Raw genomic sequence first — 17131 nt, 5'->3', positions numbered from 1 at the left:
TTAAAAGCTGCAAGCTACAGACTTTATGTTGACTGTTATGTAAACTATACATATTAAGCCAGCCCTGTGTAACATATAGTCAGACCATATATGTTGGTTGACTTGAGCTAATAATATGTGGTAAATGTAAATAAGTAGACAACATTAAATTACTGGGTAACACATTTGGATGGTCCACTGTAGATGCTTTGTAGATGCTTTGTAGTCTATCTTCAGCAAACATTCAAATAAATGTCTATTAAATACAACCAAACTTGAAGTTGCATGTGTGTCCTTAATTCTAAACCTAACCCTAACCTCAAGGCAAAACCTACACCTACTCCTAAACCTAAGCCTAACCATAATGTTGTTAATTATCAGCTGAGTATGAATAAGTTTGTTAATAATTTAAGTATCTGTAGATAATCTGTAGGGGACTATCCAAATAAAGTTTGACCAATAATTGTTTTTTTACTGCTTTCAGGTTTGTCGGTTAACGACTAATGACAGACTAATAATGGTAATAACCAAAATCCCCTGATTAAGGGATACAGCAGAGATTAAACCATCTAAAATTTATTTTACAGCACTATTGCAACTATCATATTTAGCCACATGACGCAGTTCTATGGTAGATTTAGTTACGATATCAAGCTTGTTATGAAAGAAGAACCCTTGTTAGTGCTTTATAGAACCCTTTTCAAAAAGGTTCTATATAGAACCATCTACTACACATTCTCCATCAATCTGAAGAACTCTTTCATGATGTGAAGAACGCTTTAATCATGCAAAGGGTTCTTTGAGTGTTCATGGTTCTATATAGAACTATTTTCTTTACTAAAGAAGCCTTGAAGAACCATCTTTTTTGAGTGTATGGTAGACTATAACCGACTCTTTTTTAAAACATAATGCTGCTTCTTTTTAGTGTAGCCTTAAGCTATAGCCAATAAATGTGTTTGTTAACTAACGGTTAGTTTATGTAGAAAATCCCATGACAAAAAAGCTTAAAAGCTGCAAGCTACCGAGTTAATGTTGATCATTTGTAATTGAGCCCCAGTCTGGCCATAAATGCCCGTTAACTTAGGCTAATACGTGGAAATGTAAGTAAGCTGACTACATCACAATTTCATAACTGTTACACTTGGCTGCATTTTTTTCTATTGAATAAAGTCAAAGGCCTTGTTCATTTAAAACAGTGCTGTGTCTGATGTTTTCATGGGTCATGTCCATGATTTTAGTTTAGTCAATTAACAAATTTGCCAAAACTGAAATCCCCACTCTAAACAGTGGAAAAGTGTTGATGTAGATTTGAAACATGCCCAAAGTAGCCAAAAAATGTGGCCAGACTACAGAATAATGTCTGAGTTATGGAGTGCACACAGGGTTCCATTTAGCTGTTGCCTGACACTGAAATTGCTTTTGCTTCCATTAGTAGCCCTGACCTTGTTTTTCCCTATGTATTTCAAACCAAGACCTCTTCTGCCACACATGCTCGCACTGGCAGACTTTATCAGGCGGCCCAAGTCCATCTCACCGGTGGGGCTCCATTTACTCCGAAATTGGGCTTCCACTGGATCCCCCCTCTGCCCAGCACTGCGGTAGCTTTTAAATGATTGCTTTGCTCCTGGATGAAGGGGCGCCGGCAGCATATGATTTTATATCCATTTGCGCGCGCCGTCTTTGTGCTGTTGGCTCACAGGGATAGCTTAAGTGCCTTTGGAGTCAGATTTTACTCCTAATGAGGTCCATAGAACACTATTAAGATAATGAGGGAGATGGACTTTATGTGGATCGGACAGGCCACCTTTCAGCTTGGAACAATAGGAGCTGACAGGCCAATGATGCAACATCTCTAACAGATCGATGTTCATTTTTGCATAATGACGGGTATTTCTAGCCTGCTTACAGAAAAAGACAAAGCGATGTAATGACGCATTAGGTTTTATAATACTATCTTTGGGAAAACACTTCAAACGACCTAGTCTGCATCCATTGCTAATGACTGAACACAAAAACAAGGCCAAACATTAATTGTGCCATGATGTAGCTGAAAAGAACAAACCTATTTATAGACGGCTCGTCTCCCTCTTCCACTCGCCAAGCCAGACCAGACGAGGAGCTTCGACCTTGTTGTTCATTAATGCATGAAGCAGTTCTCCCAGTGGTCCTCAGAAGTACAATCCATGGTGACAGTGGCTTCACATTAGACAGACATGCGAGGGCTCTCAGGATAATGAAGCTTATCTAACAGGTCAGGTCCCCTCTTCTATATGTCTAACTAATTATGTGGAAAATTACGATGCATGGGCAATAATGACGGCTAACGTTCCCTGAAAGATAATGAATTGAGCTCCATTTGTTGAAGTAGGGGTGGTCTGTGGTGGATTTCCTTTAAAAAAATATGAATTATTAACTGTACTGTCATGTAATGTGTGATAGAATTAGACACCAAGGTTAGGTGCCTATAAACAAATTTAGGATACTTGATACTTTTAAACTGTTTTCCATTGCGACCGCCTTCCCTGCCAGGTTTGTTTTGTTTTGTGGAGGGATTTTGGAAGGATTTCGGAACAGTGAATCTGTGTAGGCAGATTTTGGACAAGTGAATAGGAGCACAATCAACACCACAAAAACGCTTTCACACTCAGCCATCTGTTCAAATTGTGGCATCAGACTGCAAAGAGATAGTGTCACCTTTCGCTAGACCCCTTTCTTCCCATTTTATCTAGAACTAAATGTGTGATTTTTTTCATCAGCTATCCTGAAATCAAGAGGAAATTACTTGGATGTTTTTCAAGTGATCTAATATCTGAAATCCTACAGAAGCAGCGCTCTGGTAACTGTGCTCTGTCTAGAGGTGGGAAATGAAGCCAAGAATGGGCAGGAATGGGCATGTGCTGTGTCCTATCATTAGCACCAATGCTTCCATTTCCAGCAGCGCCACAGTCATCTGAGTCTATCAGAGCACAACTGCTCCCTACGTTCCTCTCTGTTGATGCTGCTGATGAGGGTGATGCCAAAACTGAGTGTCAGTTATGTCAAGTATACAGAATTGGGCAGTTAGCACCTCCAAGCAGATTAAGCTGTTGTACGACACTGCGTGAACAGCAGCTCAAAAAGATTTGATATAGCTTAGGAGGCATCATGTTTGGGGAGCACACAAGAACTTGGAGAAAACTGGCTGGAGAGAGAAGAGCATGTGCTATTTTCTGATTGGATGACCCCTGGACTTCTGTGCTATTCACACTTTTTTGAAAGTATCAAACACCGGCAAACATTGCATGATGAAATTTAAGCAATTTTTTATTTCTGATAAATCTTGAATAAAAAGTTCCAAAAAAATGAACTACTTTGAACTGTTCTGTGGGGATACGTAGTTGCTTCCCATTGTTTAGTTTGGAAGGCTTAATTAAAACATTGCATTACAACAAATCCCATCAGGTGGAGGCTGTACCCTGGCTGTATTCTGGCTAGCTACATTACAGGCACCAAGGAGGTGATTAAAATAATATACAGTCATATGCAAAAGTTTGTCACAGCATATACTTTTTTTAGATTTTTTAAGCGAAAATGGGAACACATCCTCTGCAGAGAACAAGCTTCTGCATTTTTTCTGCAGACCTCTTAGTGGCTACTCTAGTGGCAAGGTGGAAATCAACTCTTCAAATATTTTTATGACTATAATAAAATAAAACAGTTAAATTTAAAACTTAATTAAAATGTAATTACAATATTGAAAACTATGGAAAATGTGGCCTATACAATTTTTTTTTTTATATTTATACATTTAGTGCAGTATGTTTTATTTTTTTTCCCAATGTGTTAAATTCAGCAAATAAATAGAAATTATGTACTAAATGCCACATTTAATTTCTTTTCATTTGTTTTATGCACACGACAGTAGGTCGCCTTCAGTGTGAATCTAGACGTTGCTATGGAAATACCAGAAGATAAGCAAAAGAACATTCTACTTGAACCTGTTTAACTACAAAGTCCCACTGACAGATAAGAGATCTATGACCTTTCTGTGCTATTTACATTTATTTTACCATTCAATCACTGCTTGTTAGTGGCAAGCCAATCTCTTATGCACTGTGTGGGAAGACATGCTTTAAATATTCGAATACATTTAGTTTTTCTCCTGTATCTTCTTAGATATTTGTGTTAATGCATGACAACAATTAATTTTTGTAATTAAAATTGTAAAAATATTGTGTATATAAATACTAGATTTCACTAGATTTCACTTCCTGGGTATCAGATTTGACTTCCTGACTATAGTCCACTTCTTGATTATTAAACACACAGTCTTGCAGTCTGTGTATAGGCCAGTAATAAAACCACAACAGTAAAAAGTTAACAGATTTGTGTTACTGATTATCTTTACACAGAGGGCGCAATAAATTTCACAAAAAGATGCGTCTACATCTATTGAAAGCATCATTAACACAATCATGCTGAACAACTACATTTATTATGATGAGGAAAAGTACCACAGAACATGAGGTTGGAATTTTGAATAGTTATATCTTGAATAAACATCTTGCACACATTTGAATGTTTTGATTTAATGTAATTTGTATTCAGAATCAAATTCTTTTATTCAGAATCAAATTCGAATTGTCTACTGTTTTTTAAAAGCCAGTAGTCTCATGTAACCAAAAGAGTTTTATATGATAATTGAAGTGATAAAAACATATATGGTAATATTGTCTGGTAAATCGAAAATTATCTTCACAATATCTTAATCTGAAATTTCAGATATGGACATTAAGAGGTTAACAGAAACAAGTAATGCTCTTAGAGGACATATAAACTTAAATATACACAAAGTGTATTTGGTTTGGGTTGGTGCTAATAAAGTCCACTCTGCAAGTGCATCCTGACAGTTCTTTGCCACTGTTACAGTATGCCTGATATTGCAAATTGTTTACAGCATAAACTCAGATTAAAGGGGCGTCACAAGATCTTTATGTTGCATATGCAATGCATGTAGTATATATACTACCTATAAACCTAGTATAATAGGTAGATAGATAAAAAGGCTGAGGTTACATAGACAGTTGTGCATTGTGGTTTAAGATCATTCCCTGCTAAACACAACATGAGCTTAAGGTCCCAATTCCACACTCTTATATAGTGATAATCTTATATAGTGACTTGCTTGTGTATAATTCCCATCTTCTAAAACTGATTACATTTCTGCCCTGTGCCCTATTTTATAATGCTGGTTGTCAACTATGTCAGCTGATGTCCATCAGAATTGCTGTTGAAATGAGGCTCTAAATTTACTGCTATGTATAAGGCTTTTCTAGCATTCTGCCTGATTATTTATCACGTTTTTCTAGCATTTCCTTATTAATGACTCACATGATATAGCGAGTGGGTCAAGACCAAGACTTATATTGTATCCCCTGCCAAACAAGTTTCAAACACAAGCCTATAAAACCTAGTTCATTCAGCCCAGCTGAATTTCAGGTTTAACCAATTAGCTGGTTCCACCCTCCATCACAACAAGACAATCAGTGTGCCTCATTCAGAAATTGATGCCTATTCCCTACTCACTGCAAAGGCTCCATAGTTGAAGGCAAGGTGTAGAGGGGGAAATAATTTGGGACACACCTCAATGGTGCATTGCTATACTGTATATACTATGTATGTTAACATTTATCACTAAATAATAATGTGGGCAGATATGCAAATAGGAAAAACTGTGCCGTTTCCACCACTATCATAACCTTTTAGGCCTACAGTTCATATAGCACCAACTGTGAAAATGACCTAGTATTTATTACGAATACAATAATATTAATAAGCAACCTCACTACTGCTACAAATGAAAATGCAATTCCTATACCCATTCCTATATCTTAGAAATGAAAAACTGTGTATGTGTAATAGCCAATTATTGCAAAAATGTTACTATGAATTGTGTTAATTATTTTAGAATCTGTCTCCCCCACCTCAGCCCCACAGTATATTTAAATCTGTGTACTGAGTACAGATGCTTGACAAAAAGGAACTTAAGTACAGTAATTAAGTACATGTACTTCATTATTAACCACCACTGGCTAAAACTACTTACAGTTACCATTACGAAATGCTGTGTTAATATGATTCATGCAAAAAAAGGTCACATATTCATAGGTAAACTCTAATTTGTTATATTCAAGTGCCACTGGTATCAAAGTGTGCATTGATTAGTCTCTTCAACAGTGTCCATTTCGATAGGCTCTTCAACAAAATAACATTCAGGATTCAGGATTCATCATTCGCTTCATTTATTCCACTGAGCCTCACTAGAGCCACTTCTAAGTTATACCACCTGAAATCAAAGCTGTTCCCTTTTAATCCATTAGTCATACCATTAAATCCAAAATAAAATACTAAATTACACACCACAAATAATCAAATCAGACAGCATTAGCTCATGTGTGCCTTGTATGATAAAGATAATCTCTCTACAGGTTATAAACCCAAATACGTACGCATCCCTCACTTTAGCTGCAGCTGTTTCACTGAGGCTTAAAAAAAAAAGAAAACGCTTAATGCCTAATAAAACCAGATTTGCACCACAGATTTAATTTAGTCTGGTAGGTAAACATGGGATGCAATGCTGCAAACTGCACAGGCTGCAAAAAAAGGCTCTCTCGAGCAGTGCAGTGCTACAGTGCCTGCCTATTGATGTGGAGAGTCAATTTGACACTCATGAAAGCTAGTGTGGTAAGCGATAAAGCCAGCCGTGCCACACACGCCACCTCGGAGAGGAGTGCAAGCGCCTTTGAAGGGGACCGGCAGGCCATGAAGAACCTGAGCACTCAGCACAAGACACTACGACGCTGTACAAGACAGATAAACACCATGACTTCATAAACATTAGTGGAACTAAACACATGGCCCATCATCACTGTCAAAACAAAACCTTATATCTCCAAAATGGAAACATTGCAGTAAATCATACTTGGTGCTTTAATGACATAAGAAATTGTGGACCTTTTTCACTGATCCACTCATGAAAAGTTCATATAATATAAATGACAGTGGGCATTTTCAAATGGTGTATAGTACTGTGCAAAAGTCATCCCTTCTTTTATTTCATTTCCAGTCAAAAAGAGAATTAACTATGAGGTATTCATTTTTCAGGACATATTTCTGAGGAGATTAGATATAAAATAGCATACCTGCATAAAAAGGTGAAAGCCAAAAGAAAATAAGTGAATAAAAACAAAACTGGAGCTCAAAAAATGTTGAAAAGATATAAAGAAAATGTGATTCCTAACAAACATGCAAGACCTGGTAGAAACTGCCACCATCAGATAAACAGTACTTAAAGCTTTCATCTTTGAGAGAGAGGAGAAAATCAGGCTCCACTGTTGCTTCAGATCTGAGAAAATCCACAGGTGTTTCTGTCCATCCTTCTACTGTGAGAAGACAACTCAGCACTATGAGTCTGAAAGGATGTGTAGCTGTCAGAAAGCTGTTACTGAGAAAATAGATAAAAAAAAAGCAAAAAAATGCCTAGAACACAAAAACTGGACATCTTAGATGTAAAGCATGTTTTATTGGCTGATGAGAAAAGTAGTTAAAAAAGAAACAAATCTCCAAATCAAACAAAGAAGCTGCTGATGTTCTCAGAACAATGAACTGACCACCCCAGAGTCCAGACCTCAACATCGCTGAACGTGTTTGGGATTACTTGGATTGTGAGAAGCAGAAAATGCAACCAACTTCTAAGACTGAACTTTGTAGGTGTGGTAAAATATTCCTGCAGACTCAAAGCAAACTTCTCGATAAGAATGAAAGAATGGAAAGAATGGCAAAGGGAAACACAATACTGAAAATAAAAAAATTATAATTAGTTGTAGAATTTTTTTTCCTGACAATGAAAAATTAATAACTTGTACTTAATAGCTGTTTTGACTGTCAAAAAAGATACTGAAATCATCTTAAATCTAGTTGATACATCTAATATTTCTCATTTTGAGATTGCTGTGAGAAATTTATTTGGTATAATTCTAGACATTATTTATTTGTGTTAAGTATGTCTTTCTAGTGAAATTATCTCACTATTTGGCAAGCAAACTTATTTGACAATAAATTGAAACTCCTTTAATAAAATTACTTAAAACTAGTATAAAACATCTATAAATAAATATTCTTGCAACAATTTCAAAATGAGAAACATTACATATAGTGACCAGGTGTAAGATGATTTCACTTCCCAGAATATTAACATAGAAACATTTTTTGCAGTGAAATTTAAATAAATGAAGGGTGGTCTCTGACTTTTGTACAGTAATAGGAACTGTTTGGATTGTAGAGATGGGTGATCTGGCTATAAGATATTGTTATCACAGTAAATTATGTCATTGTTTTCTGAACATATGGTGGGTTTCATCAGTACATAAAGTGCACTAACCAACTACATGTTTCATTAAAATGAGGTTTGTTCAGGACTCCCAAGAGCTGGAGATGTCTGAGGTTTTAGGGAGCCCGCAAGTTCAGATCCCAACAGAGCCACGAGTCCAAGAAAGCATAACATTTCCTGTTAAACTGGCTGTAGTGCTGTACAGTCTGACTGTTTTTGAAATGTTTCACAGTAAAATTTACATACGAGAAGATGGTGAAGATGAAGGAATTGTATTATGAAATCATCACTTGTACATGCTTTGAATTTAACATAGTACATTGACAACATCATTGTCCAATAGATTTGAACAATTTCTTTATCATTTGTGCAGAACATTTTCTTTTTTTTTGAGGTAAAGTCTTCAAGTGTAAAATATCTTTGTATATTTTGAGATATTGTGAGATATTTCTAGGCCATCGTGTTATTGCATGGTGATGACTTTGGTGAATTGTGGATGTTGCGGAAAATAAAAAAGCCATACATTTTATATACATCTAACATATTTTTCAGAATGATTTTCCATATAATCCAGCCCAGTGATACCTTGAGCTATTTTAAGCTGAAACAAATTGGCACATCTCTCACCAGCAGTGTGCAGCTCTGCGCTAACTCTGCTAACATCTGTGCATCAAACATTACATGACTATTAGCTAACTATGCTAAAATCTGCATAAAAATATGCAGTCGCTTTATTCAGAATGAATTAGTTGTTGGATGTTCACAAAGTTGTTGTTTGCTTTATTTAGCAACAATAAAATCATGTTTTCAATTTGTTTGGTAGCCATTTTGTGTGATAATACTAACTAGCAATGTAGCATATTTTTACGACAGACATGGACTGCTGAGCTAATCTACTTAAACTAAGAAGTCCAAGACCCCTGCGCACAACGAAATGAGAAGGCTGCTATAGCAGTAGTTTCGGGAGGAGCTGAGAGAGAAGGGGTCTTAACTAAAACAGGCTGATATAAGGAGCTCATGAACAGGAATAGACGCAAATACATTTTAAATTTTTTTTTGAAAAAACACATGGGGTGACACTGTAACAACTCTACTGCACAGCATGTGAAACAGGCATAAAAAGCTGTCATTGTACACTCTCAGAAAAAAAGGTACTAAATTGTCACTTGGGTGGTACCCCCTGTAGCCCCGAATATTTTTTAATCAGCCCTGAGGCAAGAAGAGAGAACGAGAGAGACTACCAGAGAGAAAATGTGCACAAAATTTTGGTAAAACGGGCAAATATATGGCATTAAAAAAATGAATCACTGGAAAACAAACCCAACTCCAGCCTGATAAACTGAAAAAAAAATGGCCCAAAACCTGATATTCTCTCATGCCAGTCTGCCTTGAGTTGGGGTAGCAGACCTCTAACATGCTGATTAGATTACCCAGATGCAACGGTTTGTTTTAGCCTGTCAAAGTATCAGTAAGATATAGAAAAAAATGAATAAATAAATAGTTTCTCTATACACATTACAGAGTAGACGTGTAGAAGACACGGTTGATGTGGGGAGAGAAGAGATGTGAAGAGGTAGTTAATAATGACATTATTGAGGAAACATCTCTGTTTTCTGTGACAAGAGTTTTCACTCTTCTCTTCTCTTGTTTTATGATTTTGAAGTCACGTCAATAATCGATGCTGAATTCCTGCAAGATTTCTTGATATCTAGTTTCTCACATTACATAAAAAAGGTTTTAAAAATCTTGGGGAGGATGCCCCAAAGCATTCTGAGAGTGAACTGGGTTGGGCCCCTGATCTTTACTTGCCCAGCTGATGCTTGTGCCCCTTGCGTCACTGGGGTGGTATCCTAAAGGGTACGTCTTCAGTACCTTTGGTCAGGTAACGTAATTGTACCATATTCGATAGCAGTTGTATTTATTAAGTTGCAATTCACTCCATATACCCTGTCCTGACTTCAAATGAAGAAAGTACAAATTCATACCTTTCACCTGGAAAAAACTTAAGGTACACAGTTGGACCTTAAGACCACTGTTGGTCTTGATGACTAAAAAATGTACTTGTATAGTACCCATTTTTCTGATCATGTGCTGGTACACTGTATCTGTTCCAACTTATCAAAAGAAAAAACAAAATATTCTGATACATGTGATACATATTTTGAAAATGTCCTTAAATATTGTTCTATTATATTTTGACCATATTGCCAACCTTTATCACACTGAACCACTGTGGACCTTACTATATTTGTTATAGCGTGTGAGAGAGACAGCATTTGTTGAGCTCTAAAAGTCCCAAGCTCTGCATATCATTTGTATATATGCATGTAATTTGTATAATTACACGACTGTCACACCTGCAGTCATCCAGAAAACGACCTTGATTATTATTCCACTGGGTGAATCATCCTATGAGCATCACCGAGAGAAAATGAGACTGTGGCTTATGGCCTTCGAACAAAAGCCTGGACCGAACTCTTCCGTTCTCTGCCATCAGACCATTGTGCAAAGTCTCGCCGTCATTTTGATCTCATTGGGTCACTCGTAGTACCGCACAAAAAAAGGCCTTTCAGACAAAAGAAGGGAAGGCTAAGCAGAGCGCTTTAATGGAATTCTGCACTCTATTCTACGGGACCATCACCCTCTCTCACGCACGCCTGCGAGAAAGAAAGGAGCCCCACAAATCAAAGTAGGCTATTCGACTGGCTTCATTTGTGTTTGACTGATTATAGCTGAGGAACGACAATTGATCCTACACTATCAAATGTCATTAATTTTATGGCCAAATAAAGCAGAGAGCAAGTGATAGAATTGGGAGTGAATTTGCTCCCAGTTCAATCAGTCTCAACAGACTGGAGGATTTCCAGCCATCTTTTTGAATATTAATGAATTGTGGGTTTGACCAATTTCATATGACAAACAAACTGGCATGGGTCAGCGTAAAGTCGCTGGTTGTTGCCACTGTCAATCACTATGTGGTCTGAAAGACTCACTCAGTCCTAAACAGGCAGAGAAGTTGAGCATTTCTGGCTTATTTTTTAAATCTGACTTAATGATCATTGAGATATCTTTGCATTTTTCATTCGAGTTGACATCCCCTTTAAAAGTTTCTACTACAACACAGTCATAAGAATGTTATAAGATGATACAATGTATTTCAAAACATTTTCACTTAACAATAATAACAATAATAGTAAGTAATAATATCAAGCAGAAATATATTACTGCACTGGATTATTTGACTTGAAGCATTATTTCTTAAAACTAAAGCTAAATTATACACCATATAATTGTAAGATTTTACAAGATTACTTTAAAGTCTAAAAGTAGGTTAAATTATCTAATAATACTCATATAACAATCTTACAATGAAATGTAAGATATACTGCCAACACCTTAAATGTGTAAATAATTTATTTTTTGCAGCAATCAAAGTGCCTAAAAACGTGAAATACATGCTTTTGGGGATATATTTTAAAAGATCAACATGTAAGAGCATATCTTTGCATTCAGATTCAATGAACTATATATGTATGTGGAAAATGGCTAAATTAAAGGGCTGAATTCATATTTGACACGATGGCACCTGGAAATATGTCAGACGCTGCAAGCATTTACTGGGTAAGTGCACTGAAATTGCTTGTAATGAGTGATGGGCACCTAATGGATGTTGGGATCAAACGATAGCGGCACATTCTTGGAGGAAAGAGGGACAATAACAGATGCTCCAAACGGAGTCCAGAGCGAGGAATAAAGGAGGTGAGAATTCTCAGCCATTACTTGACTCATTCACACAGCAGAGAGAACAGAGAGAAGGAAGAGGGGAGGGAGAGAGAGAGAGAGAGAGAGAGAGAGAGAGAGTGTGCGGGGGCACATCTTTAGAGTTGATTAGCAAGTAAAGAGAGAGAGACAGTCATTGTGTAAGACTCCCCTGTGAAAGATGTTGGTCAGACGTGGCTGAATACAGGAGGTTTTAGTTTCCAGGTGAAGCCTGAACAACCTCTGCAAATGACATTTGTGTGGTTTTATATACCAAGAACGGTCAGAATTGATTTTACACGACCATTTTTCAACCTCTCTTCGTCTCTTAGAACTGAACAGACTGCGTTTGTTACTGTGCCTTTAAGACTGAAATATGTAAATAAGCTCTGTTCTGATTAGCTGACCTGTATTGTGCCTCATTCAAAAAAGCAGTCCAGGCTGAAACACTCCTTTTAACTTCAGCGTAAATGAGTGGAGCTGAATGAATTCAAAACGGGTAGTTTAAGGACTGGGGAGTGACTGGTAGATCTATCTATCTACTTACACTATATTTCCAAAGGTTTGTAGACACCAGCTCACCCAACGTTTCTTCTGAAATCAATGGTATTAATAGGAAGGAAGTCACCCTGTGCTGCAGTAAGAGCCTCTACTCTTCAAAGAAGGATTGCACTAGATGTTGCAACATTACTATGAGGATTTGATTGCATTCAGCCACAAGAGCATTAGTGTGGTCAGGCACTGATGTTGAATTGTTAGTTCTGGCACTCCAACTCATCCCAAAGGTATTAGATGGAGCTCCATCACTCAGAGGACACAGTTCCACTGCTACAGCCCAGTGCTGGGGGGCTTTATACCTCTCTAGTCAACAACATTCAATTGCACACAAACTGCTTGTAAAATCTCCATAGAAAAGCACTACCAATAAAACACTATCTAACTGTAATTTTAAATAAATTAAAAGTTTTACTATTAATCTTTACTACCATCCTACACCTTATCAACCTATATATCAGCACTGGTTCCCAGTCCTGGACCTGGAGTACCCCTGAGTTCTTTTGTATGTGAGCTCATGTGTTTGTATTAAAGGGGAAGTTCACCAGTTTTTCAAATGGTTTCTGCATAATTTAATTGTTGATGTAAACATAGACATTCAAAGTTTTTTGATGTGAAATTCTAGAGAGCCAGAATGGTTCACAGTGGTGCTGATACAATCCAGATGTCTGAAGCATATAACATCTCTAAAATCTCTGAAATCTCACTGAAAGTCATTACATGCTAACAAGACTCTAATTGATGATAGTTCTGAGATAATGATTTGGCGTTGTACACATTCTTGCTGGACAGGTACGTGTAGGGTGATGTATGGAAAAATAGTCCCCAAAGAAAAATCAGCAACACTGTAAAGAAATCTTTAAGCTTCTCTACAGTAAACCATTCCAGATAAAACCACACTGAATGACTGTTTACATCTCAATGACTGAATTATGCCATAATTTAGAATAATCAGTTGAATTTCCCTTCAATCTCACAGCAATGGCTTCAACTGGGCCTCTGACTGATGCTGTGGCATTTGAGAAAGTGTGAATGTGATTCAGCTCTCCATGTCACCCATGTTCATGGCGTTTTATGAATTAAAAAAGTCACCAGTTGCATGAAACAGGTTTCTTATTATGAGCACATGAAAGAAAGACAGAAATAAATAACCATTTCAGAACAGCTCTCAAAAAGCTGGTATTTGAATTGTTTGCCAAACCTCAGACAAAGAAAAAGAAGCTCAAAACAAAGAAAACAAACAAAAGCATAGATAACCTAAGCATTGTGATTCCGATGTTGACCTTAGCCAGAGGGCATGCTGCTCTCGTGATGTTTTTGGGTACTCACTGATGTGTACAGATGGCCTTCTCCATTCATGGCGATGTATAACCCTGTCTTCACGGACTGAATAGCAACAACTCGGAGGCCCACAGGGATGAGATTGAACAATGCTGCAGGGAAACAGCAGAGAGCAAAGTCGTTATGTAGATAGTGTTCGTCAAATGGTTAGAGCACAAAGCAATATGAAAGCAATAGTTTAGCAAAAAGTTAATTTGCATTATCTTTTCCCCTGACCCTAAATGTGGTCAATTAGCCAAAGCAATGTTTGGTATCTGGAGTTTATGGTGCAGTTTGCACCATAAACTTCCATTACAAATTTGTTAGCTAGATTAGCCTCGTAGCAAACATGGCTGAGTACTAATTTAACAAGTTTCATGAATACGGGCCCTGGTGGGTGTGTCTTGTCTTCGTATCTTATCACCATGTATAGTAATGTATTGCACCTTATTGTGAAAAACATCATACTGCAAAGCTGATAAAATATTGTACTGTAAAATACAATATTGTATTGTAAATACTCAGCCCTACTTCTACACAGCAAACCATGAATACTAGAGCTACATGTTCAATACAGGCTATAAATGTCAAAACTCAAAATATTAGAAAAAACCTCTAGGATTATGCTAACTTCTGCTAGTGCCCCTATGGAATTCTAGTGATTTCATAGTGCTAAGCTAACAGTAAATCAAAACGTGACTCATTCCTCATTCCTGACTCCTCTGTCCATTCACAATATTGCTGATAATGCTTTAGGCATTCTCTTCAGCTCTTGAAGTTTTAACGAATTGGACAGGTTGCTTAGCTATATCTATCTGCCTAGATACCATGGAGAAAAACAATTCCTGATTGGCCAATTTTCCACTGGGTGTTTTGAGATTTTAGCACTTTTGTTTCCATCTACAAAACAATGAAATGAGTACTGTAACACATGCAGAGTTTAAATTCTACTGAACACAAATGAACTAAAAATTCAGACATGTATTTTTTAGCTCCCAGAAATCATTAAAGGCCTAGAAAGCCCTGAGGGTTCCCTTCTGCCCATACATCACCATAAAAATATGTCTGTCAAATAATCGCTTGAACTAACCTGGCACCTTATTAATGCTTAACACATAGCTTCCCTCAATGTTTTCAGCCCACAACTCAATACTCATATTGAGAAAATGACGGGGCCTCACTGGATTTGGCACAGCACCATAATTATTCTAACCCGCTCCTTTTACACACACACTGGCATTCCACTGCCGGTCATTCACGATCCATATCACTACAGCTCGACTGAGCTGTCAGCAACACCCCAATCACCAATGTGCTTTAAACGTGCAATGCTGAACAATGCTGACTCACTTCTCTGATCCCCCAGTGGGCATCTCCTGTACCCCGCCGGATCCTGGAGCACTAAGGCAGGGATGGGCTGTTACAAGGAAGTAACTGGAGGCAGCAGTGGTGCATGGCAGATTTAAAGGATCCTTTGTTGGTGGAGTGTGCTCTCCGGGCTTATTAGGTAACGGCTATTGTTTGTGCAGCTGAAGAATGGCAGGCCCGGCGGGGAGAGTAAGCGCGTCCGTACAGCTTATTCAAACCTGCAGCGGAGTGAACTCACGGGTAATTGCTATCGGCTTCCAGCTCACGTGATTGACTGATGTCAGGAAAGCCCAGCCAAGAGCACCACGGTGCTGCTGTAGCGGAATGCAAGTGGCCCAGCTGGGAGTGCTTTGACTGATTGTGAGAAGAAATTCTGAACTGTGTTTATATAGTAGGGCTGTCAGGATTCACTGATTAAACTAGGTTCTAAAAAAAATCTTAACGTTTTTATGAATTGATGAGTTTGCAGTTTGCTTGATGATAATACATACTTAAAATTCTCTTACTGGTTTCTCTTGCTCTAAGAAATAAAACTTGATGGATCATTTTTTACACAATATTTAAATATAATGTTTATAAACTATATTATAAAACATGTTATTTGTGATGTTATGTAATATTCTGTAGCACAGAATATTACATTGTATCCCTCAGCCTCATTAATTTGACAGAATTCCTATTCTCAACTTCTTTGCTCAAAAGTTTAGATACCATTTTAATTTTAAAGTCTGAGCACCAAATTAACTCATTAGGCTCTAACTGACTTGTTATACAGAACTGATTAGGCGGGTCAGGAACTGCCATTAGGAATTTTCAGCTGATGACAAATCCAGATAGTGATTAATTCTCTGACTCTTCAAAATTTGTGCTAATACTCAACAACCATAGGCTCCTCTAAGCAGCTGGCTGAGTATCTATACTATTCTTTTACCACAATACCCAGCATGCACAGCACTTCATATAATCATTGGGAATCACCCCAGCAAACAATCTTGATGGCTAGCATAACTACTGATGTAGAGGCTAAAAATACACATCTGATGGAAGTTAGACAGCTAAGCTTGCTAGCATTAACCCTAGCTATACGGCTTACCGGATGTGTTACTGATAATCCGTTAAGAGTTAATTGATCCTCTAAAAAGGACAACTCCAAATAAAGTGTTACCAAAAAAAATCTATCCCAAACAAGTTGTAGTTTTTCCAAAGTTCCTTCCACCACAAAATTCCCCTCTAGACACCGCTGTGGTACAGCTGTAGGGGTCAAGTAGACGTGTTTCCAACAGATGTAACAATATTTTCAATTTCCATCTTAGCTGAAGTTCCATTTTAAGTCTTTTCAAAGGCGTCCCCATTTATCTTTTTCTGAGATCTGTGAAAAGCTATACATGCTTATTATTCCCTTATGGAAGAATAAAACAAAAAAAGATATTTGATATCTCTTTCATTTTCTCCTAGTCAACAGTAAAATCAGACGTAAACACAGAAGAGACTTTTGTTTAAATCTCCTGCTGTTCAGACGTTGCAAAAGACCCCAGTAACCTCACATCCTCTCTTGAGTTTTTGTAGAGGTCTCAGTGAAGTCACACGTTGTGCTCTGATTTGCCAAAATAATAACATTCATCTTCATCTGCAACTGAACTAAAGTCAGGAAGTCAACCATTGCACATTCAAGACTGAGAGCCTTCTAAGTTTTGATGCTGTGAGTAATTATTATGATTTTATGGGGGTCAGAGGTTTTTCATTTCTCCACTTTGTCTAAAGAAATTTTAAAAGAATCATCAC

The 17131-nt window shown here is 37.3% G+C and overlaps 1 protein-coding gene across 1 annotated transcript in view; it reads right to left on the bottom strand.

Moving 5' to 3' along the window:
• The window catches only part of fgf14 (fibroblast growth factor 14), an 87382-nt gene that overhangs the window by 46182 nt on the left and 24069 nt on the right, over positions 1–17131 (bottom strand). Inside the window, exon 3 of the mRNA XM_036578912.1 lies at positions 13991–14094. Within this exon, the coding sequence (XP_036434805.1) occupies positions 13991–14094 (104 nt within the window). The remainder of the gene's footprint in view (positions 1–13990; positions 14095–17131) is intronic.

Source organism: Colossoma macropomum, unplaced genomic scaffold, assembly GCF_904425465.1.
Source record: "Colossoma macropomum unplaced genomic scaffold, Colossoma_macropomum, whole genome shotgun sequence".
NCBI lineage: Eukaryota > Metazoa > Chordata > Actinopteri > Characiformes > Serrasalmidae > Colossoma > Colossoma macropomum.
Note: the sequence above shows the minus strand (reverse complement) of the source record. Positions and strands in the feature narration are given on the sequence as shown.